Source organism: Blastomyces dermatitidis (genome assembly GCF_000003525.1).
Source record: "Blastomyces dermatitidis ER-3 genomic scaffold supercont1.1, whole genome shotgun sequence".
Classification (NCBI taxonomy): Eukaryota; Fungi; Ascomycota; class Eurotiomycetes; order Onygenales; family Ajellomycetaceae; genus Blastomyces; species Blastomyces dermatitidis.
In genome coordinates this window covers 5,839,470-5,865,834 of record NW_025544774.1, presented here as the reverse complement: position 1 = coordinate 5,865,834, position 26,365 = coordinate 5,839,470, and the positions used below count along the sequence as shown (strand labels likewise).

Genomic DNA, 26,365 nt, shown 5'->3' with positions numbered 1-26,365 from the left:
CGCCACAGCTGCACGATGCGCTAAAATTGATCGGACCTTACTGACAACATTACTAATTAGTTGCGATTCCGGTTGATGTTAATGTTGCCACAAGCTATGGTCAGGGCGTTTCGGGGCCACTTGGAGAGCTCAAAGCTACGGATTACGTTCGTCCTGTTCATTTTTCCCCTTCAAGCTGTTCTTGTTTTCATTTTCGCCCTCGCACTTATATGATCAAAGCCACCTACAGTTCAGGCAGAGTCTGCTGGTCCGTTTACAATGATGCAATACAGCAATTGCTTGAAACTGAAGAGCTTCGTTCTCAGTAGTAGCTAAGACTACTGCATACACATTGCTTGACATTAGGCGCGGCATTGGGTTTGTTGAGTTGGATCTGGTTACCGAAACCAAAATCACTGATGCTCTTGATACCCTCAGCGTCTCCGGATCAAATCTATCAGAACCAATATTGATTAACCCGAGCTATCTCGTATTAGTATCATAGCCAATCAAACTAGCAATGCATTTCACAGAATCCGACCATTGGCACCGAAGTCAAGTACACATTCATGGAGGAAGTTGAGCACTGAGAGTATTATGTTCCTGAACATTGTGTATGTTATCGCTCATAAACTTGAGTCCAGCGGGTCTGCCGCAAACTGGCTGGCACAAGATAGAAAGCAACGTCGGCTTGTTGGTCTCAAGATCTCCACAGCAGAATTGGCTAGATGAACCCAGGATGAGACGCAGATTCTTTCACAGCTAGCTAAGGCTAAATCTAGCCCCTCTAAAAAGGACACTTCTTTCACATTGACCAGGCCCAAATCGCACTCATCATATCTCAATCTTTTCTTCTCTCAGCTGCTTGAACCATCACTTCACAACTTATACTCAATCTGTAATTTATGCATTTACAAGGTGTGTTATTCATGGTGATATATTCAACAAGTCAAAATCCCATCTCATAATATAGCATATTTATTTCTTCACTAAAAGCAATGCTTTTCCTTGGGCTGAGAGTCCCCTCAGAAATTCAATTCCCCCCTCAAACTCAAGCTCAAACTTCTGTTACAAGCATCAGGTTGGATGAACTGTCTTTGCCACACATGATAGCATGAGGATCTGCACAATATGCACACCCATGGAGCTTATCCATATGTGCAGTTTGCGAAATCGTCCCAGCTGAAGGTAAAAGTATAAAATCGGAACTCATCGCCAAGATCGCTTGGGTGGGCTCTTTTCCACCCCTTGCAGCATCATTGCGACTACTTCATAGCCAATTACGCCATTCGGTCTAGAGGTAGTAGTAGATGGATTTAAGATGATGGGAGGTTGATTCAACTCATGCTTAACGTTAAAAAAAGAAGTCAATCGTTGAAGAGCTACTAGCTTGTTCAGCTAGCTTAGGGGTTTGAAATCATAAAGATCATCTAAATATCAAATGAGAAACTGGTACTCAACTTTCTATCCACGGCATGCTGTCAGGCTTCTGGCCTATATGTAGCTAGTAGCTATTTACTATTATATTAGCTGGTTGTGGGCCGGGGATACAAGTGCATAGAAAAAATTCAGATTCCTCGGCTAACAATCGGCGAGAGCGACGCTAAGAAAAAATCATTATTCCTATTGAAGTCTAGCGCTCTTACCTTAAAAAATTGGACATGCCAAGCTTTTTTCAGATCCATGGATAGGATTGGCTATTAAACTGGCTAAGCCACAGGTGGTCCGTGCCGAAATCAATACGTGAAAACAAAGTTGTGGCTATGTGGCGGTGCACTCTATCTGTGACGAATGTCCTGGTGCATTTTGATGGGAGTATCAATAGGGATAGTGACAAATATTGATCATTGAGGCTGGGAAATTCCTCTTTCCCGCTGCTTGTTCAGGTAAGCCATTTCCCAGGCTCGACCGTTTCGGGGAGAATGGGGCAGGGCAAAGGTAAGTAGTCAGAGTTATCTTCAGACCAATTCATCCCACATCACATTGGAGGCAGTACCTAATGAAAGGCATATTCATGGCTTTGTTTGATCTTCTCCTGAGGCTGAGGGTGGGAAGATTTTAGATCTTCGGCCCTGGCTTCCTCCCAACATTGGGGACGGGATGAAGAGGTTCGATGATAGACACGATCTAACCAACTTCGGGCGTCGTTGAACCAGCCTCCCGTTGCACTGATGTGACCACTGTGCAATTGCCCAATCTAAATGTTGAGGAGCGGGCATTTCCCAGGTTTGCATTTTTGAGAGGCATGGGTCGCACGTGGGAAAAGTACGCTATCGGCTATTACTGCCTGTGACATCAGCCGGATACCAAGCAAATGGGCACTAGGAGGTAGGAGGGAGGTTAAACGTAATGCAATATATCCCGGCAATACGGGGATTGGAACGGTGGGAAATGGGTGGCGCTTAGATGCTTCCCCGGTATTCATTGATTTTTATGTCCTCTCACCGATGAAATCCGAGGTTCTACTGGCGCTGATATGGTTTTATTTGCCGCTCGCTACAAATATAGAAGAGATAGACATGACTATCCCAAGAATTCGCCTCCCAATTATTTCCAGAGTGAAGTCGTCAGCGTCATGGGATGTTGCCGATCTTCAGATCATATTATAAATGCGAATTATCAATATCCTGAGTCGAGGCGTGCGTAGATTGCTTCTCAGTTTGGTATCCTGCATGGGGTAGAGTTACGCAGAGCGCTCACTTTTCTCATATGACGCCATGAATATGGACCAAGGACAGAGGCACAACTTGTTTCCGAAGGTGACGGTTTAGCGATTTGCAGCTTGCTATATTTAGGCGTTGGAAGCGACTTTATCTTCATTGATCTACCTCAAGCTCCTGTCAACGGCTCGAGTAATAGAAGCGCAATGCTTCACTAGAAGCCCTACAGCCGTAATATATATTTGGCCTTGAGCCAGAGACCAAACTGCAACCATTGAGGGGATAGCCGGGATACCGGAGGTAGCTAGCCACCTATATGCATCTAGGCAGTCGGCAGGACACAAAATATTGCCGGGCGTCGGATTTGGGTTTCAGATGAAGCCGTTTCCATCTAGAGTCGCAAGTTCACGAGTCCATTTGGGAGATAGCACATTTCGTAGATGCGGTCCTCCTGCTCGACTGATACCGGTTACCTGTCCACACGCAATAGTTGTTAAGGTGGTAGGCGCTAGAGTGGTGCATTGCAAACCATTGGCTGAGAAGCCGATATAACGAGCTGGTGGACAATGGTTTTAACGCACCAATGGAAATGGTGCTGTAGGAATGAAATTTGAGGCAAGCAACTCTGCTCCGTTTGATATTAGAAGAATGTTTACCTTACCATTGGAATGATAAGAGAATATCACGTAAAAGTAAAATAAGAAGGTATATCATAAAATATCATTTGCATAGTTTTTGTTTTTGTTCTCAAGAGATCCTTGAGTTTTCTGTGTGTTGTTTTGAATCTGCTATGCAGTGCTCCATTATTTTGCTATGGTGTATCTATGCATAACGCAGAAACTTTCATGACAAGAAGAACCCATCCCAAGCAAAAAGAAAAACTCCCATTTAGAATCCTGGAAGGTTGATCGATTAGTCAATTTCCCCTGACAATGTGATGATCCCTTATGATTAAAAGAGTCACCCTGTGGGGTTATACGTACTCAAAGGGGTGAAGAACCATCTGTTCTTTCCACTGGTGTACCGTTCCTCCAAAGACTTCTTGACGACTTTCTTAGCCTCCTCCCGTTGCGACACCTCCTTGAATGTATCATTTGTGATAGCACCCTTGAGTCCCTCGAGCTCGAGCGTGTAGCGGGTGGGCATGAGATGGTTGTAGTTGATGGTCTTGATGAACGGCTTGACCTTGCTTCGCTTCGCGACCTTCTTAGCTCCCATCCGGCGGGTCACTTTCGAGGGATATCGCTCAATACCGGCAACGAGGGCGTAGGGGAATGGGTGGGCTTTTGTGCCGGCATCGTATGGCTGAATGATTACGACCTGAAAATGGCGGAAAGACGATGAAATTGTCAGTTTGTGGTTGACCGGGATATTATTGGATGAGCGCATCCTTTATCTCTGCGATTTGATATCCGTATAAAAACACGCAGTCTTGCCCGCGATTCTCCTTCATTATTTTTTTCAAATTCCCGCCAAATAGTCCCACAGCAGCTATATCCTTAAAGCACCAAGGTGAGAGAATTTCTTCGTACCTTCTTGCCGGCATAACGTCCTCGTGTGATGATGGCCACACGGCCCACTTTCATGACTGTTTTCGCATTGTCAGCAAAAAAAAAAACAGATACCTCCTAAACCATGGCAGACGGAGCAAACGTACACTTCATTTTTCAAAAGTCCTGGCGGTCGTGAGCGAGGTCGACGGGTGGTGTTGGTGTGCTGAGTCGGTAGTCTGTCGTGATCCTCCGCTCTCTTTTTTCTCGAGGTTGAGCGGGAGGAGGAATTTGTGTGCTCGGAGCTGATTGGCCCGCTTACCGACCAAAGACACCTAACCGTGTACGGCAAGTTTCCCCATTGGGAAGGTTTATATCACGTGAACAAACTCACATCGTTCCTTGTGTCTTGGCACTGCAGCTGGCTTGGTGTCCCGGTAACCTTGGAATTTGTTTGTTTACATTGGCAGCCGCCAAGCACTGGCCTCTATCAAACTATATCCCTCCACAGTGTCGCTGCTTCACCTACACAAACAACCACCCGCCCTCTACCCATGACTTCTGCCTCACCTTTTTTGAATTATTTGCCTGTTCCTGCTTATTTCTCGTTTGCACACTGCTTGTTTATTGTTTATGTACTGTTTTTCTCTTTACGAAACCTCTCCCATCTAACTCAAGACACCCCTGACTACTACTTCTTCTGTACGCTGCAACAATGCTCTTTGTGGCATAAAACAACCACCGCTACACCTGTTCACACAATAGAGATAAACGTGTGCTCTCTCGATTTTAAAGAAAAAACTGGATTTCGGCGTTATTGTTTACAACAAGACGAATTGATTATGAAACAAATTGATATGGAACCGCCTCGCGATCGAGAGCTTGTTTTGAAGGACCGGCACTCTTTCTCAGAGATGTCCAACCGGCCAGCTATCCCAATGTACGTTATCATATATCGACATGTTTATTCCATTGTATATACCTCAAACTGAAGAAAGGAGCTAATTTCATTTCGTTTTGCGGAACCATAGGTGGGATAGTGCAGACCCAGAACGAGCTCCGCCTCCACTTCCCTTAAACCCAGGCCCGGGTAGTCCCACAACCCGGCCAAATGCTTCCGCATCTATACAGGCAGTTGCCGCTGCATTATCAGAGAGAAGCAATGAAAATGTTCCAAGCTCTTACACAGTTAATCCCATGCCACTGAAGTCATCGCCAGAGAAGTCCCTGGTCAAAGGACAATTCCATAAGCGCATACAATCACTTCAGCCAGCAACGAACAGCCGCGAGCTTACAACATATACAGAACGGCGCTCCCCTGATCGAAACCCCAGGGCAAGTCCATTTGATGCTGACGGGGGACGAACGCGAGAGAAAAGCCCCACTCGAGTAAAGACACCCACTTCCGCCGGGAAGGACCCTTCCAATTTTCGAGCGTCCAGCCGTTATCTCTCTAAACCTATCCTTGGAGAGAACACTCCCCCTTCTGCTACAATGCTTGCCTTGCAGAATATGCATCTCCCAATTGAGATAGAATCTCCTACCAGGGGCGCTAGCAACAACACTTCACCGCAACAGCCTCAAGATTTGGGTTCATTATCTGCCCAAATTTCGAGTTTAACCTCTATCGCAACGGCCTTGCAGCAAGAAATGGCACAGTTGAGCAGGCGCAGTAAAGATAATGCCACCGATCTAGTCAGTCTCAAAGCTGCGACAAATGCGCGGGATGAAGATATACGCCGAAGCCTCAAGGACCTGGCAACAAACCTAACTGGCAAGTTACTGGAGAACGAGACTTCCAGGTCTACCGCCTCATACATCCATTCCGGTTCGAGCGGATTTATGCTTGATAGCAAGGCCCATGACGCGACGTCTCCCTGCTCGAGGAAAAGCTACACAATCCCTCGGATGCAAAGCCCTAGTAGCTTCGCAGCCGCTATAGAAAGGGAGTTAGCTGCCTCCCCTTCTATTTCGACGGATGGCTCTGCAAGCATCGCTTTGCTGGAGAAGGTCTTGCGCGAGATGGCCACAAAAGAGGGTCAGGAGAAGTTGCTAAAGCTGATGGACGAAGTAAAATCTAGACCCAGCGGAGGCCAGAATTCTGACAACGCCATGTCCCAAATGCTAGAAGAGATCCTCAATCTAGTCAAACAAAACTCCAACAACCACGCTCTTGTCCGTGCAAGGCATGTTCCTGACAGTCAAAATTCCCCATCCCTGGAGCTTGGTTATGAAACACCACGGTCAGGGCCGTTGAGCCGTAACGCAGAGACAGAGACCCCTATCCAAAACCAAAACCAGAGCTTGGAAAATGGCTCCCCGACCCAAGCCACTGATGCTCTTTCCGAAGAGATCCTGACCATCCTGAAAAAGGTCAAAAGCAGTGTTGCCGACGGTGGTGGTTTGACCAACGAGGTCAAGGCGCTCGTACGAGAACTACGTGGCGAGGTTTTGGGGATGGGAAGGGAGATCGCGCGGAAGTTAGAGGAAGCCGACGCGGGAAGGGCATCGGAGCAGGAAATACCACCAGGTGCCAGGGCAGAGGAAGTCGCACACATTGTAAATGGTGCTCTAGCCGACCTGAGGGTACATATGGAACAGATTATAAGTGACACTCAACGCCAGTTATCTTCGAGAATACCTCGCGTGGTCGACGGCCAAGAAGTGTATATGGCTGTAAAGAAAGCGCTCGAAGACCACCCTCTACCGGAGCCTGCTCCTCCCCAGATAACCGGATCAGTCTTGGAACGGGAAGAAATCCTCGAAGCCGTCCGGGAGGCTTGGGAGACGTACAAACCTGAGATTGAACTTCAAAACTTTGGCCTTGAGAGGGATGAAATTTTAGAATGTTTGACTGAAGGCTTGAAAGCATACCAGCCCCCGAAAGAGCCAGCTGAGCCAGACATCACCTACAGCGAAGTTCTTGAAGCTGTCCAACAGGGTTTGGAAAACTTTACGCTGCCGCTTATGGAGCCTGATGGAGCCATAACACGGGAGGAAATAACCGCAACAATAAGAGATTGCTTGGAAAGTTTTGAGTGGCCAGTTCCCCCTGCCGTGCTGGATAGAGAAGCTGCTATCAACCGCGATGATGTCTTAAATGCTGTCAAAGAGGGATTAGCTACGCGAGACAATTTTTCTAAAGAGATTGAATTCAACCGGGACGATATCACAGAAGCCGTAAAGGCCGGGATCGATGAGGTTTCTGGGCTGTTGCACAACAACGTCAGCGATCAGTTCTTGGACCAGCTGCATTCCTTGCTAGGTGAGATGAAGGATGAATTTAAACAGTATTCTGCCACCAACGGAAGGGATACGGAACAGGTGCTGGATGCTATCAAGGACGGACTCGAGGCTCTTAGAGGCGAAATCGAATCTTATGTAGATCGTGCTTCAGATGTGACCGGGAAAGATGAGATTATCCATACTGTTAAGGATGGATTCCACTTGTTGCAATCGGACCTTGAAAAGTCCATTGCCGAAGCTGCTCGAGTATCTGATGGGGGCCATTCTAATACAGTCGAACTACTCGATGCGATGGAAAAAGAGTTTGAACATCTCCGGCAAACAATGAGCAACCTGCTGATTCGAAACAGCGTTTCAAGTGAGAAGGACGAAATTCTGGACGCTATTCGCGACATTGCAGAAGGTGATAGGTCAAAGGATAACGGCTCAGAAATTTCCCAAATGGTTAAAGAGGAGTTTGAGCATCTGCGCGAAACCTTGACTCTCATGATTATGAAGCCGAATTCTTCCCTTGAAAGGGATGAGCTGGTGTCCATTCTCCGGGAGAGCTTTGAGGCAATTCAGGACGAGAATAGCAGGAGGAAAGACGGAAATGAGAGCGTTATTTCCAACACTGGGGAACTCCTTGACGCCTTCCACGACGGAATTGATATCCTCCGCTCAGATTTGGAAAAGATTATGAATAGACCAGCGGATACCAGTGAGGAGTTTCTCGATTCGCTAAGAGATGGCTTAGCTGGCGTTAGGGCTGAAATTGAACAGCTCCGCCATGACCAGAAAGAAGCCGAAGAGACCCAGACCATACGCGGGCAAGAGGTTATGCTTGCGAGTGAATCCTCAATCGGAAGTGATATTGAAAGTTTGAAAGTTCTCGTTACGCAGCTCCAGATCAAAGTCGAAGCGATTGAACCTCGGCCAGCGGACTCGGAAAATGAAGCCAACATTGTGAAAAAAGATGACCTCATCGATGTCCTTAACTCGATTAAAGAAGTACAAGAACTTGTGGTTGAAGTTGCCAGTCGTGAACCGCCCGCCGCCGTGGTGGACGAAAATGCCGCTAAAAAGGAAGATACTGACGCAATCGAAACTCTGCTCGTAAACATGAAAGCGAAGGTCGACGAACTGGCAGAGACAGGTGGCTCGCATGGGATGACGACAGAGCGAGCAGATGCGTTGGAAGCACTCACAAAGGAGACCAAGGACATCTTGGATGGTTTCGCTGCTCACGTGGAGACACACGGTGCGTCGAAATCAGAACTGGAGAATCTTGAAACCATCGTAAAGGATATCTGGGTTGCTGTGGAAGAGATGAAAACGAACTCTGCGCCGCCTGAAGACGCCTCCGAGAAGGTCCTCAAAGAGGATGTCCGCACCCTGGAGGCTATGCTACTTGGAATCAAATCCCAACTTGAGGACTTTGTTCTTCCAGATATAGAAACTCTTCCGACAAAAGACGACATTGGTGCCGTTTACCACATGGTAACTGAGTTCAAGGAAAAGGTGGAGGTGGAAAACGACCTCACGGCTCAGGCGTTTGAGTCCCGAAAGATCGAACACGGTGGACTGGCGGAAAAAATTGACGAAGCTAAGCAGCTAATCATTGACTTGAAAGATGAACTCAAGAGCAAACTTACTAATAGCGAGGAAGGACTTGTCGACATGAAGACAATTCTGGAGGCATTAAGTGATTCGTCAAAGTCATTCGCTACCGCTGAAAGCCTCAAGGAACTTAGTGACCTCATCACTCGCGAATTCGACCGCTCCCATGGTGATCGCGAGGCTGAGAAGATGGAAACGGCTGAAAGAGAGACTGCTATGTCGACGAAACAAGAAGAAGCCCGCGCAGCCATCGTATTGGACCTTGGGACGAAAATCGACGAGAAGTTTTCCGAACTTTTGTCTAAGTATGAGGACGCACAGATGCTGGTGGATTCGAAATTCACGGCTATCGAGGAGCGAGATGTCCAAAGTCTGGATACCTTGACAAGCACCAAAAACATCGCGGAAGATCTCAAGCTCGTTATCGGTGGTATGGGAGATAGCGTAACCCAGGCTTGTGAGAGGATGAGCGATGATGCAAAGACCTTTTTCGATCGTGTCGATCAATCCTTCTCGAAGGTGGATGACCTCCGCGCCGACGTCCAGTCGCAGCACGACCAACTCAAAGGAGAGTTTGCACGGGCGCTTGAAGCAACAGATCGACTGGAAAGTCAACTCGCGAACTCACATCCTGAAATCCTTAGCACTATCAATGATATATTGTCCATTGTCGGCCAACACTATGAACACTCGCAGAAGACTAGCGAGGAACTTAAATTAAATGTCTCAGCAATCCCATCAGCCATTCCTCCTTTATTACCAGCTCTTCCCCCACCACCTCCTCCACCAGAACCTCGGGTGATTGTCGTGCCCGAAAAGTACGACGACACAGAATTGCAGGGCAAATTAAATTCTCTCCTTGACCATGCCTCTAGTGATAAATCGATGTCCCAGATTGAAAAGCTTGACAAAATCCAAGATCAGATTACGTCTGCGGCCAATGAGCTGCGTGAAATGATGCTGGCCCAATCAGCCTTGTTGATCCAAGATTGCGAGAGAAAGAATAAGGAGGCTGAAGAAGTGGCCATCGCACTCGAGAAGAGGCTGGCACAGAAAGAGAGGGTAGAGGCAGATGTTGTCGAGCTGAATGAAGAAAAGGAGTCCCTTTTCCTTATGGTCCAGGCACTGAAAGAAGAGAAGGAAATGCTTGGTAAACAGAACATGAAGCTCCATAAAGAGGTGGCAGGGCTGGAAACTGCGTTGCGCATCCGGAGAGAAGAGATGCAGCTCATGGAGGAGCGCGCAGAGGGATTGGAACGGAGAATTGTCGAAGGTGTTCTTGATCATGCCAGAAGCCTCCTCATCAGTCGACCTGGTAGCACTCAAGCTATGAATCTGAAGCGCGTTCCCAGCTCAGCCAGCACCGTGACGCGCGGAAGTGTTGCAAGCGCCACAAATCCGAGTAGCGTTCTCACCAGTGGCGTCGGCATGGCTCTCAAGCGGCGACGGAACCCTTTGAAAACAAACGCGGGATCCACAGCGCCATCGAACACAAAGCAGGAGAGAAGAATTCTCAGCCTCAGCAACGTCACTGGCAATCAAAAGTCAATGGATCGGCAAATGCTCCCTGCGGCAAGGGGTCGATTAACCAACCTGAAGCGAAGTCATTCAGTCAAGTCAAGCTATCCCATACGTAAACCTTCGTGGGATAGTCGAGGCTTCACCGCCAACAAAGAAAATGAAGTGGTCAAGGAGGAAGACGAGGAATGTGGCGATGATGAAAGCGATACTGGAACAGAAAGGAGAACTAGCTACACTGGAACTTGCACGGATAGCATGTCCTATGCGACTGGTAGTACACTCTCAACTACAGATCGCCAGTCGAGTTACAGCAGCTCCACCAACGGTTTGGTGGCTGCAGAGCCGGGAACTTGGGTTGAAGAGAGTGAAAGTGGAAGCGAAGACGACCAAAGCCTAGGTGAAGACGGTGATGGCCTCCGAGGGTTAGGCACCAAGAGCGTCGCAAGCACAGAACCTCTAGAATCGCAACCCCGTGACGATGAAAGTTCCGTGGACCCCGGTGGCATGGTAGTCTATGCACAGGCTAGTGACAGTGGCCTGGGAACGGATTTGCCTAGTGTGGTCAACGAAAAGGAGTTTGAGTTTCGCCAGGAATCGATTTATGGCGAGTGTGATTGATAGGCAAAACATAAGTATTTTGCCCATCCTCTCTTTTATTTAACGGTTATTATGGCGTTTTCTTTTCTTGTTCTTCCTTTTGTCTGAATCTCTCTTTTTCAAGCTTTTTCTTTTTCTTTCTCTTTTGGGTTTTGCAAGTCTGATAGCGTTCAGTTACGTGGAAATTGTGGATATGAACGTCGCCTACCTACAGGTGACTATGTTTTGTGACGAATTGATGGACAATTAACAAATGGTGGGAGTTTTCTTTTGCCTTGGGTTTCATTTTCTTGCTTTTATTTTCCCTCTTCCCCTGCTTTCCCCTGTTTTTCGGTTGACATGTTTCATTCCCTAGCGTAGACGATTATTACTAGTTTTAGGACGACATTCTGATTGTTGTTACATAAGCATGCGAACTAGGTTAGGTATGTATTCAGGTTTTTTTTGATACTTCATCAACCGTATAACATAATCTCTGCCCACACTTTGCATAACAACTTTGGAAATAGCATTCCCAAGTCCAAAGTTGTAGCTTTCTGTGGATTTAACTGGTAGTTCAATCAAGGTTTTCGGGAAATCATGTGATTCAGAGTAAGCTAACCTAAATAATCCTAGCGGGGTGTCCAACGTGCTAATAATGTCTTCCCCAACATTCTGGATGTCTTGGCAGGCTGTCAGCTGTTTTGGGTAAAGCGCACGCGGCCGAGGCGTGGCGGTAAAGATACGCTGACTTGCCGGAACACGAGACTGGTATGGTATACCAATAATGCCGAACATCAGCCATTGACCATCAGACACCGGCATCAGACCTCAGCCTCCACACGACCAGGCAGCATGCCTTGAATTTAACTGTGCTCTTTTCTGTCTCTGTCCGTTCTGCCTCGATGGATATCTAATATTGTCCTTCCTTTGAACAGGAGATTACCACCTCACGGCTGCCTCCCAACAGGTGCTTCACCCGCACGTCCTACTGCCTATACGAGACAACAAAGGGGGAGAACGAGTGTATGTGTAGGAGAAATCAAAGCAGGCCACCATGCTGGATCCTATCCCACCACCACCACAATGGTTGCAAGATGCCTTCCGGCCTGTTGCAGAGAAGTTGGGCCTCCATGCCATGACCCTTCACATCCATGAGGTCATCTTCTTTTTCGTCTTCTACCAGCTCATCCAGTCTGTGGTGTCACCCATTCTCTCGAACGCCCTGTTCCCCAAATTCTACCCTCACTTCAACCGTCGAACGAAGCTGAACTGGGATGTTCATGTCGTCTCTCTCATACAAAGCTCTCTTATTAACGCTGTCGCACTTTGGGTTATGTATGCCGACAAGGAGCGCCAGGCGATGACCGCGTCTGAGAGGGTTTGGGGCTATTCTGGTACTTGCGGTCTGATACAGGCTATGGCAGTGGGGTATTTTATTTGGGATCTAATTGTTAGCACGCGGTATATTGGTGTGTTTGGTATTGGGCTTTGGTTTCATGCCGTCAGTGCGTTGTGGGTGTATAGCTTGGGATTCGTAAGTTGGCTTCTTTCTTCTATAGGTCCCCGAGCTTCGAGATGCCAATTGTTCTGGTTGGGTACCTCATAATTCGATAGCCCGATCCCTTCGTATTAATGCTATTTTCAACTAATCACTGTCACTTCGTTTCTTCATATTTAGCGGCCTTTCGTAAACTACTACGCACCAACCTTCATCCTTTATGAGCTCTCTAGCCCATTCCTCAATTTCCACTGGTTTTTCGACAAAGTCAACATGACAGGCAGTAAGGCGCAATGGTACAATGGGATGGCATTGCTGTCGGTTTTCTTCTGCTGTCGCCTTGCCTGGGGCACATGGCAGTCCTTCCGGGTCTTCGTCGACATCTTCACAGTTTATTCACAAGCCCGTGGTAACTCTACCTGGAACCCACCGGATGGACATGTATCAGCAGGTGCAGAAGTTTCCAAATTCGCAGATACGACAATGGCTTATGGCATCCCCCTCTGGCTTGTTATAACATACCTTAGCAGCAACCTCACCCTCAACTCCTTAAATTTCTTCTGGTTCGGGAAAATGATTGAGACTGTCATGAAGCGATTTAGGGTACCTGCGCCCGGCGCTGAGACAAAGGTGAAAGCGGAGGAACAAATTGCCAAGATCAAGAGGGAAATCTCAGATAACAGTGACGCCGTGCTGGAAGCGGCTGCGAAGCTTGAAGAACAAGAGAGACTCTTCAACAATGGCGGTATGCTTGAGTATTCCGATGGGGAGAAGATGACAGTACGAGCCTCAACTGCGACTGCACCTGCTCCTTCGGCCAGGAGGCGGAAAGCATAGACTGGTTTCTCAAGCATACCCATCTCTAAAACAGAGATTTATTCACGCCCGCCCGCCTCCACCCGTTTTCTTTTAGCTCACTCGTTCCTCTCACTTTTGGCCTACCTACGGTAGCTACCAGTCATACTGATGCTGCTATATTCTACTGATGTTCCTGTTATTTTCTTTTATAATGAATGAGGCCCACCACCCAGTTTCACATAGATTCTTTTTTCCCATTCGCGTTCAAACTTGTGCCTCTTTCCCCTTTCGTTCCGGAGCATGAATGAACCAAGGTGGTACAGTTATGGAAAGACTAGTTCTCATGACTTTATTTGTCTTTGATTACTCATTTTTAGTATATGTCCATGCTTACGGGTTATCCATTTCAGCTTTGGTCCAAGCGAGTATCTCTCTATTTATTTATCTCTTTTTCTTTCTTTCTTTCTTTGTCTATACCAGATTTCTATCTAACCAAGTTGATCCCTACTATCATTACACTGCGGAGTATTTTAATTAGAATCAGTTGCATTAAGATATACACCTACGAATATTTGAAGCTGTAAATGGCATATCAGTACTCGTACCAACAGTTTCAGGAGAAAATGAATGAAGTCTTCACTTCCTTATAAGCGACTCATAGGTAAGTATACAGCTAAAAGCTACATAGGATAGGGGAATAAAAGAACTTGGTACAAGTTTAAACCAGCTTCCTCCCAGAAAGCCAACGAGCGCCTCACAGTCACAAGCATGGAAAAATGAGATTAGAACTATGTGTAAGCCTCAAACTCCCACCCCGACAATGCATCATGAAAAATAGTCGCTAGCGAAAGGCCGATATCAAAGAACTTTACGCAGCACCACTGACAACCACCGGTAAGCCACTTGCTCCCAGCATCCTTGCCTTCGCCGGACCATGGAAGGAGTGACTGAAGGTAGTGCATGCGGGATCTTCAAGGAGCATGTCCAGATCCTCTGAATCGGGGGGTAGGCGGAAACCATTGCCAGCCTTAGGGTATAACCGGTGATCTTCTATGTAGATATATTCTTCGTCGTCGTCGTCGTCGCTGGATAGGTCGTTGTTCTTTGAGGGTAAGAAAGTTTCCTCTGTGATGGAGGGGAGATCAGTGATGGTAGGTTGTACGTATTGGTGGCCCGCGACGGTTGATTGAGGGGTTGTTAGGGAATTTTGGGTAGCGAGTGTTGAAACCGAGGTGGTGGACCTGCCGGATACCAGTGGTGGTTTTTCACTCATGCTCGACTGTATTGTTGGTACTTGTGCGGTTGGTTGGAGTAAGGTAGATGATGGTAAGTCTGGGAGGTTTTCAGGGAAGATGGGTAACTCAGGCGTAGAGTTGGAAATATCTAGGAGAATGTTAACGAGGTGAGAGTGGGAAAGACTGCATAAATATCCTCGTTTCTGTTCTAGGGAGAACTGTGCACCACCAACTTTTGTCTCTAAAGGTAGAGTAGGTAGATAATTGGAAGTATCTATCCTATTGATAGAGGCTTGTTGGGCGTTGGACGTGGCCGACATCTCGTCTGACGAAGCGTCAGCAGGAGGCCGACACTCTTTGCAGAACCACTTCAGCTCTTTCACGGTAATCACCTCCTTCTCAATCGGAGGGTCATGGCAAAACTGGTGCCAGGGGCGATTGCAGTCATCGCAAAACACAATCACATTAGCAGCAGGGCTATGGCCTCTCTCGCAACGTTTGCATACTACATTCATTTCTTTGCCCTTGCGATAGACTCTCCTCCGCTTCCGTGCTGGTGACGAAGATGACACATCGGCGCCCGTGGGTGATCCTGATCCTGTAGCAGCTAGCGCGGGATAAAACACTGTTGGTCGATGAATTTGCCGACCTGACTTGGTTTGTGTAGTGACCGAGGCAGCTTCATCGCAAGACTCATCGAAGCTAGAATCACCAGCTCTAATTACCCCGTCGTCATCGTCCATACTATTGTTCCTCCCCGTTCTGCGCCTTTTGGATCCCTTCTGGCCACTTTTGCGACGACGTATTGTTGTCGTCGTCGTCCTCTGCGGTTTCGATCCGGATGTTGGAGTGGCAAAGGGGGTACCAGGACGTGGAGCAATTTTCCGCAGGTGCGTACTTTTGGCACCAGCTGGATTGGACGCTGTTGGGGTAACATTGTCGTTAGATTTTCGGGAATTGTGAATACCAATCTGGCTTGGTGTAGCAGGTGGTTGGGGTTGCTGTTGAAACATGATATCCGTAGAAGACAATGTCTCATTCGGCTGATCTGAGTCGGATTGGAGCATCCATCCATCTTTTGCACATTCCTTCTCATCATTTTCACCGTTTTCTAGAGGTTTAGAAACAACCAGCCCAGCGCTCAATCCACTGGGGATGGAACATGTAGTCTCCCCGACGCTATTGATGCTGTTCATAACGGTGCTGGCGCTGTCGCTCGCACGGATTTGTGGATTTGTCCAACTACTATTTGCACGGGCTAAAAGCTCCGCAGTTGCAGCGGAAAGTTTGGGGATGCCGGGAGAATCTCCTACAGAAGAATCTGGCGTGCCAAATGCCTCAGAAGAAACCTGAGAAGCAGTCGTGGAAATTGATACAGGTGTAGATGTGGACGCTCCGATTCCCTGAAGCGAAGGTAGATCTGGTTGAGGGTGGACGGACGGAATGGGCTGGGATTGGTCCGGCGACGCCATGGCGATAATAGCAACATGAGAAGCTATACTGGATATGATCTTACTAATATATCTTGAAAAATGCAATGGAAGACTCTTTTCTACCTATAACTATATTATTCTCTCCTTTACAATTTGCAGATAGAGGGAATTTCGCATGTTGGTGATTACTACGCCTAGAACAAGAGCCAAGGATGGGATGGCCACATCGGAGACTACACGTCAGCTGACCCCTCGCATAGGTCAGCTGACCCCACACAAATCTTGTAGCGTCCGCCCCAGTGTAGCGACCGCTCCGCCTACACGTGATCTCATATGTAATATATATATAGCTAGCTCTTCTCACATGAATACAACAGATTAACCATTCCACAGGTTATAGCCCAGATAGCACATTTTTACAAAGAATTACATTATTTTTATTTTTAATTTTTATTCTTACTTTTGTTTAAAAACACCTGTGTAAGTATTGAATGTGTTTATCTTAAATAGAAGAATTCTTTTATTACATTTATATTGCATATTTCAAGTATATCTACTTAATTAGTAATTGAAATAGCAGAACTCTATAATATAATATAATACATTTTTTTTTCAATTTCTCTATTTAACTCTTCTTTGACTAATGAGTGATTTGTTTACATTACAGAGTAATAGAAGAAGAACTTTATATTTATATTTTTATACTTAGATATCTATTAATAAAGAATCAGAGAAAATAGATACTATATAATATATAAAAGTTATAGAAGAGATTATGAAGTTATCTGTAAATAGCAGAGTATATCATGAATTAGATGATAGTACTTCAAGCTTATAAGTAATATATATAGAAGTATAATTAAACTGGCCGCTGAAATCATGAATTTCACATTTAATTTCATTTAGTCTGATCTCATACATTTCTTGATGTGAATTCTGCTGGGACTGACTATCAAAAAAACATGTAAAGTGACTATATATCAGATCTTAAAATGAAATCATGACTTGAAAACAATGAGAAAGTGATCTCATTTGATCTCATTTAGTCTCATTCTTGACATAAAGTTACTATTTTTAGACATTTTAAGGTTTTTTTTAGACTATTTTTAATTTTTTAAAAAGTAACACTTTTTGATAATGCTTAAATAAGATTTAAAGTCATTTAAAGTAATAAAAATAATTTAAATTGAGAAGTGAAAATCATAGTTTCATTTGAAAAATGTGATAAGAGTAGACAGTAAGTCTCACTGAGACAGTATGAGACTACTATCTAATATTAAAACCATGTAATGAAATCAGTCGAATTGATAATGAGACTATTAAAAAATCTAGTCCTGGTCTCAGACACGGTCACACAGTCAGTCTAAGTATAATATAGAAGTATTATATCTAGAATAAGTTTAAATAATATAATTTTAATAATATTTAATAATCTTATAGTATTCTGTAATAGAATAAGTGTATATTAAATTATTATCTCTGCAGACTGCAGCAGATAATTTCAAATCTGAAATTTATAAATATTAAAAGAATGTTTAAAAAGTTATAAATATTAAAGCTGTAATTATATTTAATAGTAATAACTATAAGATCTGATGTATAGAAATTCTTATAGATACTAAAGATATTAACAGATCTGATATTCTTATAAAAAATCAACAAGTCTGCTCAGAAGATATCAGTTAAGACATATTAAGTACTGAAAAATAAAGTATTTATATTAAAGTACTGTATTACTATATGTTACAGTTCTTATTAGAGTCTGTATATATAATCATTGAAACTCTTAAGTCAAATAACACAGCTATATTATAAGAAAGAATTAAAGTTGAATATACTATCTCACTTACAGAGAAATATATAAATATTATAAAAGAATTGATTATCTTACATATCAAAGATAATAATTATCTAGTATTTCAGAGAAGATTTCATTATCTAGTTACATATTATAAGAAATTAATAAATAACTTGAAGAACTTCTATTATAATCTCTTTCTTATTAATCTGAAGAAGTATTAAAAATCTTTTATTAAGATATATTTAGATAATTTTTATACATCTGATCAGAACTTTATATATAATATTAATATTAATAATTTTATAACACAGTTGATAAACTGTATAAGTAAGTTCAGAAACAAATATTCTAAGTCTTAGTAAGTTAATATAGTTATTATAACTTTTACTACATCATCTATATAAAGTTTTAAATGTGAGATATGCAGTTCAAGATAATATTAAAAAAACATTTATTAATATCTGTATTCAGAACTTACTAATGAACAGTGATATAAGTTAAATAAGAAATATATTATTATATCTGAGAAGAATAATAGTAATAATATCAGCAGATATAGTATTATTATTATTATTATTATGGCGGGCTGCGCCCGATCAATTATATAGACTATTTCATTACACTTCACAGATTTCAATCACTTCATTCTCAATCACTGATTCTCAGCCGCCATGAACGCGTACACTTTGATTCTCAGTCATTCTCAATTGCCACTTCAATTCTCAGCCATTCTCAATCATCAATCCTCAGCTGCTACAAACATGTGTATATTCTTCCATCTCAAAGCTCCACTGCGTATGCCATCACATACACATATAAATATTCATCTTGATCACTGATTCTTGCACTTTCCTTTTCTTTCCTTCTTTAACATTTTTATCTTTGTTAAATAAGACCTATCAATATAATACCGATCTATTCAGTGTAGACCTTTTACAATTATTCTTCAATTATAGATGTATACAGTCAGAGACTATGACATCTACCTGAGAACTAAAAGTTTTCAGAGTTTTTCCTATATCTATAAAGTTAACTATTATACATTCATCAATTTCTGATATGCAAAATCAGAAAATTTCAGCTCAGAATATAAAAACTGTTTACAAATTACAGTATTTTAACATCTTCTAATACTTTGAAATTATTTAACATGATAAAAGAAAAGAGAACACAGTCTTAAAAATAGACACATTAAATAGATAGATAGAAAAGAATAGAAAGAAAAAAGTAAAGTAACATAATAAGAGACTATAGTGAAATAAATTATTGAAAGATAGTATATAGCTGTTTTAACAGACTATATCTGATTAATTTCCTTCTCTTCATATTCAGATATTTCTGAATTCAGTTATTTTCTTGTAACTGCTTAAGTTTCTGATAGAAAGTCTATTAAGTATTTAATTTCTGTCTCAGTTGAGAATAAGAATCTTATATTTAATTAATTTAGATTATACTTCTCTTTCAATCTGACTCTGAGACTATTATATAATGCACAGTATATTATAATATACTCAGAATTCTCATTTACATTACAGAATGAGCATTCTATTGAATTAAATCTATCATCAAATCTTTATATATAAGATTTAAAATAGCCATGTTCTAATTTCAGCTGTATTATAGATGAGAATATTTTCTTTTTACATTTAATTAAACAAGATTTTCACTTGAGCTTTATTTCAAATCTTGAATAATGTATACTCTTCTTTTGTTTCTACTAGCTTTCATTTCACTTGTTTAAATAAGATTCTTTTATTTTTCTCTTTATAAAAGATCAGAATACAATTTTTTGAATAAATCTGCTTAATTCTGAATTTTTTTTTACAGCTGAATTAGTCAATTTATTATCATGAATATTCATATAAGCAGAAACTTAGTGTAGATAAATTATCAGCTTTAATATTCTTCTCTTTTGAATTTTTAAAATGAAGTTTAAGATCAGTTCAAGATTCATCTGATTATTATAAATCTGACTATTTCTAAGTCTTTTTAAAGCAGCTTGATTATCAGAGAATATTCATATCTCTTTTAAACTATTTTCTCTTTTATAAGATTTTATTTCAATAAGTTTGAAAGCTTTCACTATTATAAATAGTTCAGTATCAAAGACTTCAGATTCACAGTCTAAATTTCAGAAATCTGAGATAAAATTAATATTATCTTTAGTATAAGTAATATCTGTATCTAATCTATTCAAATTCTCATTTTTTAAGTCAACTGAATAAATCAGAATAGAGTCTTTTATATTAATTATAGAAATTCTCTTCAAATGCTGTTTATATTCTTTCTCTTTAGATAGTTTGCTTATTTATAAGTCTATAAGAGATTCAAGCTTTTCTCTTCAGAGAGATAACTTCTCATAATTAACTTTTTCAATATTTAAAGAAGAAAATTGATTTTTAATCAGTGAGTATAGTCTATACAGTTGAGAAGACATTTTCTTTAAAGAATTATTTTCATTTCAATCAAGAAATCTATTTCAATTCAGTTCATTTTCAGAGTTAACTAATGAAAATGAGAAAGAAACTCTTTCTCTGATTATATAATTTAAGCTTATCTTTATAACTGTCAGAGCATAGTTCATAAAGATCTTTTCAAATCTAATAGTAGAAGAAAGAATTGAAGCTTCAATTTTCATTACTTTAATAGAAGATAATTTGAATGCTTTCAGAATTCTTCTCAAAGCTCTGTTTTACAGACTTTGAAAGAGTTCAGTGAAATTTTCTTGATTATTTCATTAAACTTGAACTTTATAATCAGCTACTGAGATAATACAGACTATATATAACTATCTTATACTCTGAAAGAATAGATCTCTCTCTATATTTAATAGTCTGATAATGTTATTCAGTAGTCTTTCTGTCTTGACAGTTCTTTATTAAATATGATATTTAAAATTTAACTTGAAGTTTAATCATACTTCTAATCATTTGATATTTAAACAGAGTTTAATCTCTCTATTTAAAAGAGTTAGAGATAGTTCTTTCTCATTAAATCTAGAAAAGAAATGAATTAACTCAGTTTTATTCATATTAAATTGAATTTAATTGATATCTACTCTGACAAAGATTTTCTTTACAGCTTTTTCAATTACTTTCAAATTCTCTTTGATAGTTTTTAAGCTGTAGACTAGATCAATATCATCTACATAACTCAGAGATCATACTATTTTCATATTTCTATCTTTGAATAGATATACAGTGTATATTACAAATAAAATGAGTGAGATTGAAGATTCTTACAGCACTTCTATTTTTATCTCAGTCTTTTCTTATTTTATTTCATCAAAGAAAAGTTATATGATTCTTTTAGATATAAAACAGTTAACTTATTTTATTAGAGAAAGTGACAGTTTTAACATCTTCAAAGTCTGAATTAACTTTGACTTTGAAACATGATTAAATGCTTCTTTTATATCAATAAAAACTGCAGTTGAGATCAGATCTTCATACTTTACTATTTAAATATTATGAATAACTGAGAGAACAGTGTCAATTGTAGAACATTGTTTTATATCTCTCATTTATTCACTGAATAAAAGAGAGTTATTAATAGAGCTTATAAAAGATAGTTAAGTAATTATTATCTTTTTCAAAATCTTTTCTAGACAGTTTAATAGAGATATTACTCTATATAACTTAGAAATTGAAGTTTTTCTATTAAATTTTATAAGAATCACTTCAGTGACTTCTCTTCAGCATTCAGAATGATATTCATTTTTCAAGAGATTGAAAAAGAGCTCAAAATATTCATTCTTTAAGTAGAAATATGTATTTTAAATAATCAAGTGATTAATTGAATCAGGCTCTGCAGCAATTTTAACAGAACTTAAGAAAATAACTAACTTTAGTTTATCTTGTGTAAGATCAGATCATTCTCAGTCATTTTCATTAATATAGTTGAGAAGTGATATATTCTCTTTCTCTTTCTCTGAATCTGAATCTGATGAGTTCTGAAAGAGAATTCTTATAAAAGCTTGATATTTTTCCTCAAAAGAGTTTGCTGTATATGATTCATTCTGAAACTTATATTCTAAGACTGAAAGTTTTGCTACACTTCTTGTTTTAGTATAGTTAAAAGCTTTAAAAACTTTCTTCTCTTATACTTCTTCAAGAAATTTATTCCAGCAGTCTATTTTAGCTCTTTTAATAGCTGAAAAATATTCATTTCTGACAGCTTTAAACTCTTCATTAGATATTACATTATTCTTTCAATCTCTTCTAGCAGTAGCTAATTCTTTTCTTTTAGATAAGATATTCTCATTTCATCAAGATTTTGAATACTTAGAAGATTTTCTCTTTGAAATATTATCTTTAACACTTGTTAGAATAATAGATGTAATGAGCTTTGCTCTATTCTCAAGTATTTCATTTGAGATATCTTGATCAGAATTTCAATATAGCTCACTCTGTCTTTCAGATTTTAACAGTTTTATACTTTCTTCAACTGCTTTTCAATCAGCTTTTTCAAAGTTAAACTGATTAGAGAGAAGAGAATTTTCACTCATTTATTTTTCACTCAGTTTAATATTAAATTAAATAATCTCATGATCTGATTCTGATGTCTCATTTGAATTAATAAATCAGTTTACAAGTCTTTTTTTCATTAGATTTTATGATATAAAGATTAGATCTATAATAGATTTCTGTTTCATATCTTTTCTAAAGAATGTTTATTGATCAGACTTATTAATCAAATCTATTGAATACTTAAAGATTCATTTAACTAGATTATCAGCTCTCACTACTCTCTTACATTCTGAATTTCATCAGAAATGATATGCATTGAAATCTTCTGCAATTATAGAGTTTCTTAATGAAGTTATGTTCAGAAAACCTCTATCAATTATTCAGATATTGTTATTTTTCTTCAATGACTTTTCATTATAGATATTTATAAGCTGTATAGTATTAAACTCATTTTCTTTATCTATAATATCACTTATCAGAATATCAGAATCAGACATGATATCAAATCTTAGATTAAATTGATATCTTGATCTCTTTCTTTCATAGATCACTACTCTTAACTTTATCTCAGACTTTTGAGATAGAAAGCAGTAGTAGCTTGAATGAGAAATGATATAATTTTACTCAGCATCAAAATTCAGTTTCTGAAGTAGTATAAAATCAACTTTTTATTCAAATATAATTGAAGATAAGAATAAATACAATTTAAGTTTTCATTTACATTATTTTGAATAAATGTGATTTTTGAAGAGTTTTTAAACTTTTTTTATTGTTTTTATTGTATATTCATACTAAAAGAGAGTAGAGATAGAGTAGAATCTAGTTACTATCATCAGATAGTAGATTATAACTATTTTAAAAAGTAGAGATCTCAACTACTTGCATTATATCTAGTTTATTATCAGAGTTATTTCTCAATTCTCTAATCTTAACAGAGATTTGAGAATTTAAATTCTATTTACATTTAGCTGAAGAATTGAAGTTTGAAGATTTAGATAGTTGAGAGTTTCTTCTTTTTAAGCTTGTAGTTATAAGTTTACTGACTTAACTCTTCTCTTCAGTTTTAGATTGACTTTAAGCTTCATTTTTTCTCCAGTTCTTTTGAGTTCTAGAAGCAATCATACATTCTTTTAAACTAGATACATGTTTTTCTTTACAATTAGAGCACTTAAGCAGAGTGTGTTAACATATTTCACCTCTTTTTAAGCATGTTTCACATTTATACTTAGACTGGCCGGCGGGATCATGAATTTCACATTTAATTTCATTTGATCTAATCTTATACATTTCTTGGCGTGAGTCTCACTAGAATCAAGTCTCAAAAAAATCTGAAAATGAATCATTTCTGAGAGAAATGATGTGAAAAATGATCAGATTTAATTCAAGAACAGTGAAATAAAAGTAATTTCTCAGAATAAACTATGAAAGATAATTATTCTTTCAAAATCAGAATGAGACTAAGACTGAAGATTAAAATCAGTCTTATTCAGTTCATTCAGTGATTGCTTATATAATCAGAATTTGATAACAATTATTGATAATACTTATGAAATAACTAAATACATTCTTGTATAAGTTTATTCTTTACTTTTTTATAAAAACTACACTTCTCTGATATACTGTGATCAGAGATATTAAACTATCTGATAATTTTATATTTTATAATCATGAGTTTCTTGATTGTTTCTTCTTGTAATTATTTTCAGTGATAGTAATAAATATCTTAACTTAAGTTAAACTTTCACTTTATTCTCATCTTTGTCAATGAAATTATCAGAATATCACATATTATCAGTGTAACAGTTGAATATATACTCTTAATAATTTTTCATAACTCTAGAATTGATTTAGTATGTAAATTCATCAGATTATCTTGAAGATAGCAGTTAAATTTAGTTTTATAAGTATGTAGTTTTACCTGATTTTCAGTTGTAATTAATATATACAAGTTCTGTTTCAAAGTTAGTATTATAATTCTATATAATATAAAGTATTATCAAAGATTATTACTTACTAGAGAATTGTATTTCACTGTCTTTATATTTTAAATATCTACTTATTCAAATCTCTGATAGTTGATATTATAGTAGTCTCAGATTAATTTAATATATAAGTCTTATTTCTTCTCTGTTTAATCTTGAGAAGTGTAGATATTAACTTAATAGAAGAAATCTAGTAGAGCTGCTACAGCATAGTACTCTGTAAAAGATTGTTCAGTTTTACTATAGTAATATATCAGTTTATTGCCAGCGTAGCTCAGTTGATAAGACTGGTAATCAAGGCTGTATACATTAGAAGTGCATGGATTCGAATCTCACTACTAGCACCTGTCACTTCTTACTCATAAAAGCCCTTATGTAATAGAAGCTGAGTCTAATTAGTAAGGCTTGATATGAGGTAGAACTTTCTACTGCAAGCTAAGTCACTAGTTAAGTGAGATTCTGTGAACACTCATCAGAGCTAATATAAAATGTCAATGTCTTACTATTCTACTGTGCATCTGTCAAGATTCTAATGATATAGAGCCAAGTCTAATATAGTGATTATACACTACTTAAGTAAGTCTCTAACTAGAGCTGTTATCAGAGCCTAGCTCTCTCTCAAATATAGAAAATGATTTTAAAAATCATCTGACTAGCAGGTCTAGACATGTATCTAGACTCTAGACAGAGTACTCTGATAGGCTAGAGTCTGCAAGCTCTCTATCAAGCTCTAATACTGACAGAGAGAACTGTAGTTATCAAGTCTATGATTAGTCTCTAACACAGAGTGAGATTACAATGACTGATTGATAGATCTATGAGCATCTAATGAGGCCGAGATCAGCAACTGAAAGCTTGATGTGTACTAAGTAAGTGATGACAGTCACTAACTAACACCTCTGAAAATTAGTGACTGAGCTGAGAGAACAGACGCAGTGATCAGTTAATTATAGAAGATTAAATGTAATTAGCTTAAGATGCATTCTGCGGGTGACTAGCATCTGTAGTTCAAAAGAGAAGAATATCAAAACTGATAATTCATCTACACTAAGTTCCTGCTTATATGAATATTCATGGCAATGAATTGGCTGATTCAGCTGTAAAAAATAGTGCAGAATTAAGCAGATCTATTCAAAAAATTATGTTCTGATCTTTTATAAAGAGAAAAATAAAAGAATCTTATTTAGATAAGTGAAATGAAAGCTGGCAGAAATAAAAGAAGAGTATACATTATTCAAGATTTGAAATAAAACCTAAGTGAAAATCTTGTTTAATTAAATGTAAAAAGAAAATATTCTCATCTATAATACAGCTGAAACTAGGACATGACTATTTTAAATCTTATATACAAAGATTTGATGATAGATTTAACTCAATAGAATGCTTATTCTGCAATATAAATGAGAATTCTGAGTATATTGTAATGTACTGTGCATTATACAATAGTCTCAGAGTCAGATTGAAAGAGAAGTATAATCTAAATCAATTAAATATAAGATTCTTATTCTCAACTGAGACAGGAATTAAATACTTAATAGACTTTCTATCAGAAACTCAAGCAGCTATAAGAAAATGACTAAATTCAGAATTATCTGAATATGAAGAGGAGGAAATTAACCAGATATAGTCTGTTAAAACAGCTATATACTATCTTTTAATAATTTGTTTTATTACAGTCTTTCTTTATTTTATCTTTTTCTTTCAATTTCTTTCTGTCTATCTATTTAATGTATCTATCTTTAAGACTGTGTTCTCTTTTTCTTTGTCATGATATTGTCAAATGATTTCAAAGTATGAGATGATGTTAAAACACTGCAATTTGTAAACAGTTTTTGTATTCTGAGCTGAAATTTTCTGATTTTACATATCTGAAATTGATGAATGTATAATAGTTAACTTTACAGATATAGGAAAAACTCTGAGAACTAAAAGTTCTTAGGTAGATATCATAGTCTCTGACGGCATACATCTATAATTAAAGAATAATAATAATAATAATAATATCAGTTTATTTCTTACAGTAATAATAGTCTGTGCTATAGTATTATCTCAGACTGAATTTCTTTTTAAGTGAT

At 39.2% G+C, this 26,365-nt stretch overlaps 4 protein-coding genes across 4 annotated transcripts; 2 read left to right on the top strand and 2 right to left on the bottom strand.

The window, feature by feature from the left end:
* Positions 1-582: 582 nt before the first annotated feature.
* On the bottom strand, positions 583-4,418 carry BDCG_00747 (60S ribosomal protein L27-B). The gene is made up of 4 exons (XM_045416256.1): positions 4,297-4,418; positions 4,172-4,227; positions 3,623-3,959; positions 583-3,535 (listed from the first exon to the last, which is right to left on the bottom strand). Exons 1-4 carry the CDS (start codon positions 4,301-4,303, stop codon positions 3,528-3,530), a joined length of 408 nt encoding a protein of 135 aa, XP_045272025.1. The 5' UTR covers positions 4,304-4,418; the 3' UTR covers positions 583-3,527.
* A 148-nt stretch (positions 4,419-4,566) lies between these two features.
* BDCG_00746 (uncharacterized protein) lies at positions 4,567-11,786 on the top strand. Its single transcript, XM_045416255.1, has 3 exons — positions 4,567-5,069; positions 5,161-11,683; positions 11,763-11,786. The coding sequence occupies exons 1-2, from the start codon at positions 4,684-4,686 to the stop codon at positions 11,111-11,113; spliced, it is 6,339 nt and encodes a 2,112-aa protein (XP_045272024.1). The 5' UTR covers positions 4,567-4,683; the 3' UTR covers positions 11,114-11,683; positions 11,763-11,786.
* BDCG_00745 (uncharacterized protein) lies at positions 11,495-14,181 on the top strand. Its single transcript, XM_045416254.1, has 3 exons — positions 11,495-11,517; positions 11,708-12,608; positions 12,753-14,181. Exons 2-3 carry the CDS (start codon positions 12,129-12,131, stop codon positions 13,407-13,409), a joined length of 1,137 nt encoding a protein of 378 aa, XP_045272023.1. The 5' UTR covers positions 11,495-11,517; positions 11,708-12,128; the 3' UTR covers positions 13,410-14,181.
* BDCG_00744 (PHD finger domain-containing protein) lies at positions 13,705-16,213 on the bottom strand. Its single transcript, XM_045416253.1, has one exon. The coding sequence runs from the start codon at positions 16,075-16,077 to the stop codon at positions 14,239-14,241; it is 1,839 nt and encodes a 612-aa protein (XP_045272022.1). The 5' UTR covers positions 16,078-16,213; the 3' UTR covers positions 13,705-14,238.
* Between the last annotated feature and the right edge of the window lie 10,152 nt (positions 16,214-26,365).

Bases quoted from the DNA above. Each gene is read 5' to 3' on its own strand.
- BDCG_00747 (XM_045416256.1), bottom strand. The intron at 3,960-4,171 runs GTACGAAGAAAT...CGCCATTTTCAG, and splicing joins GACGTTATGCCGGCAAGAAG to GTCGTAATCATTCAGCCATA.
- BDCG_00746 (XM_045416255.1), top strand. From the start codon at position 4,684: ATGACTTCTGCCTCACCTTTTTTGAATTATTTGCCTGTTCCTGCTTAT. The intron at 5,070-5,160 runs GTACGTTATCAT...GCGGAACCATAG, and splicing joins AACCGGCCAGCTATCCCAAT to GTGGGATAGTGCAGACCCAG.
- BDCG_00745 (XM_045416254.1), top strand. From the start codon at position 12,129: ATGCTGGATCCTATCCCACCACCACCACAATGGTTGCAAGATGCCTTC. The intron at 12,609-12,752 runs GTAAGTTGGCTT...CTTCATATTTAG, and splicing joins GGGTGTATAGCTTGGGATTC to CGGCCTTTCGTAAACTACTA.
- BDCG_00744 (XM_045416253.1), bottom strand. From the start codon at position 16,077: ATGGCGTCGCCGGACCAATCCCAGCCCATTCCGTCCGTCCACCCTCAA.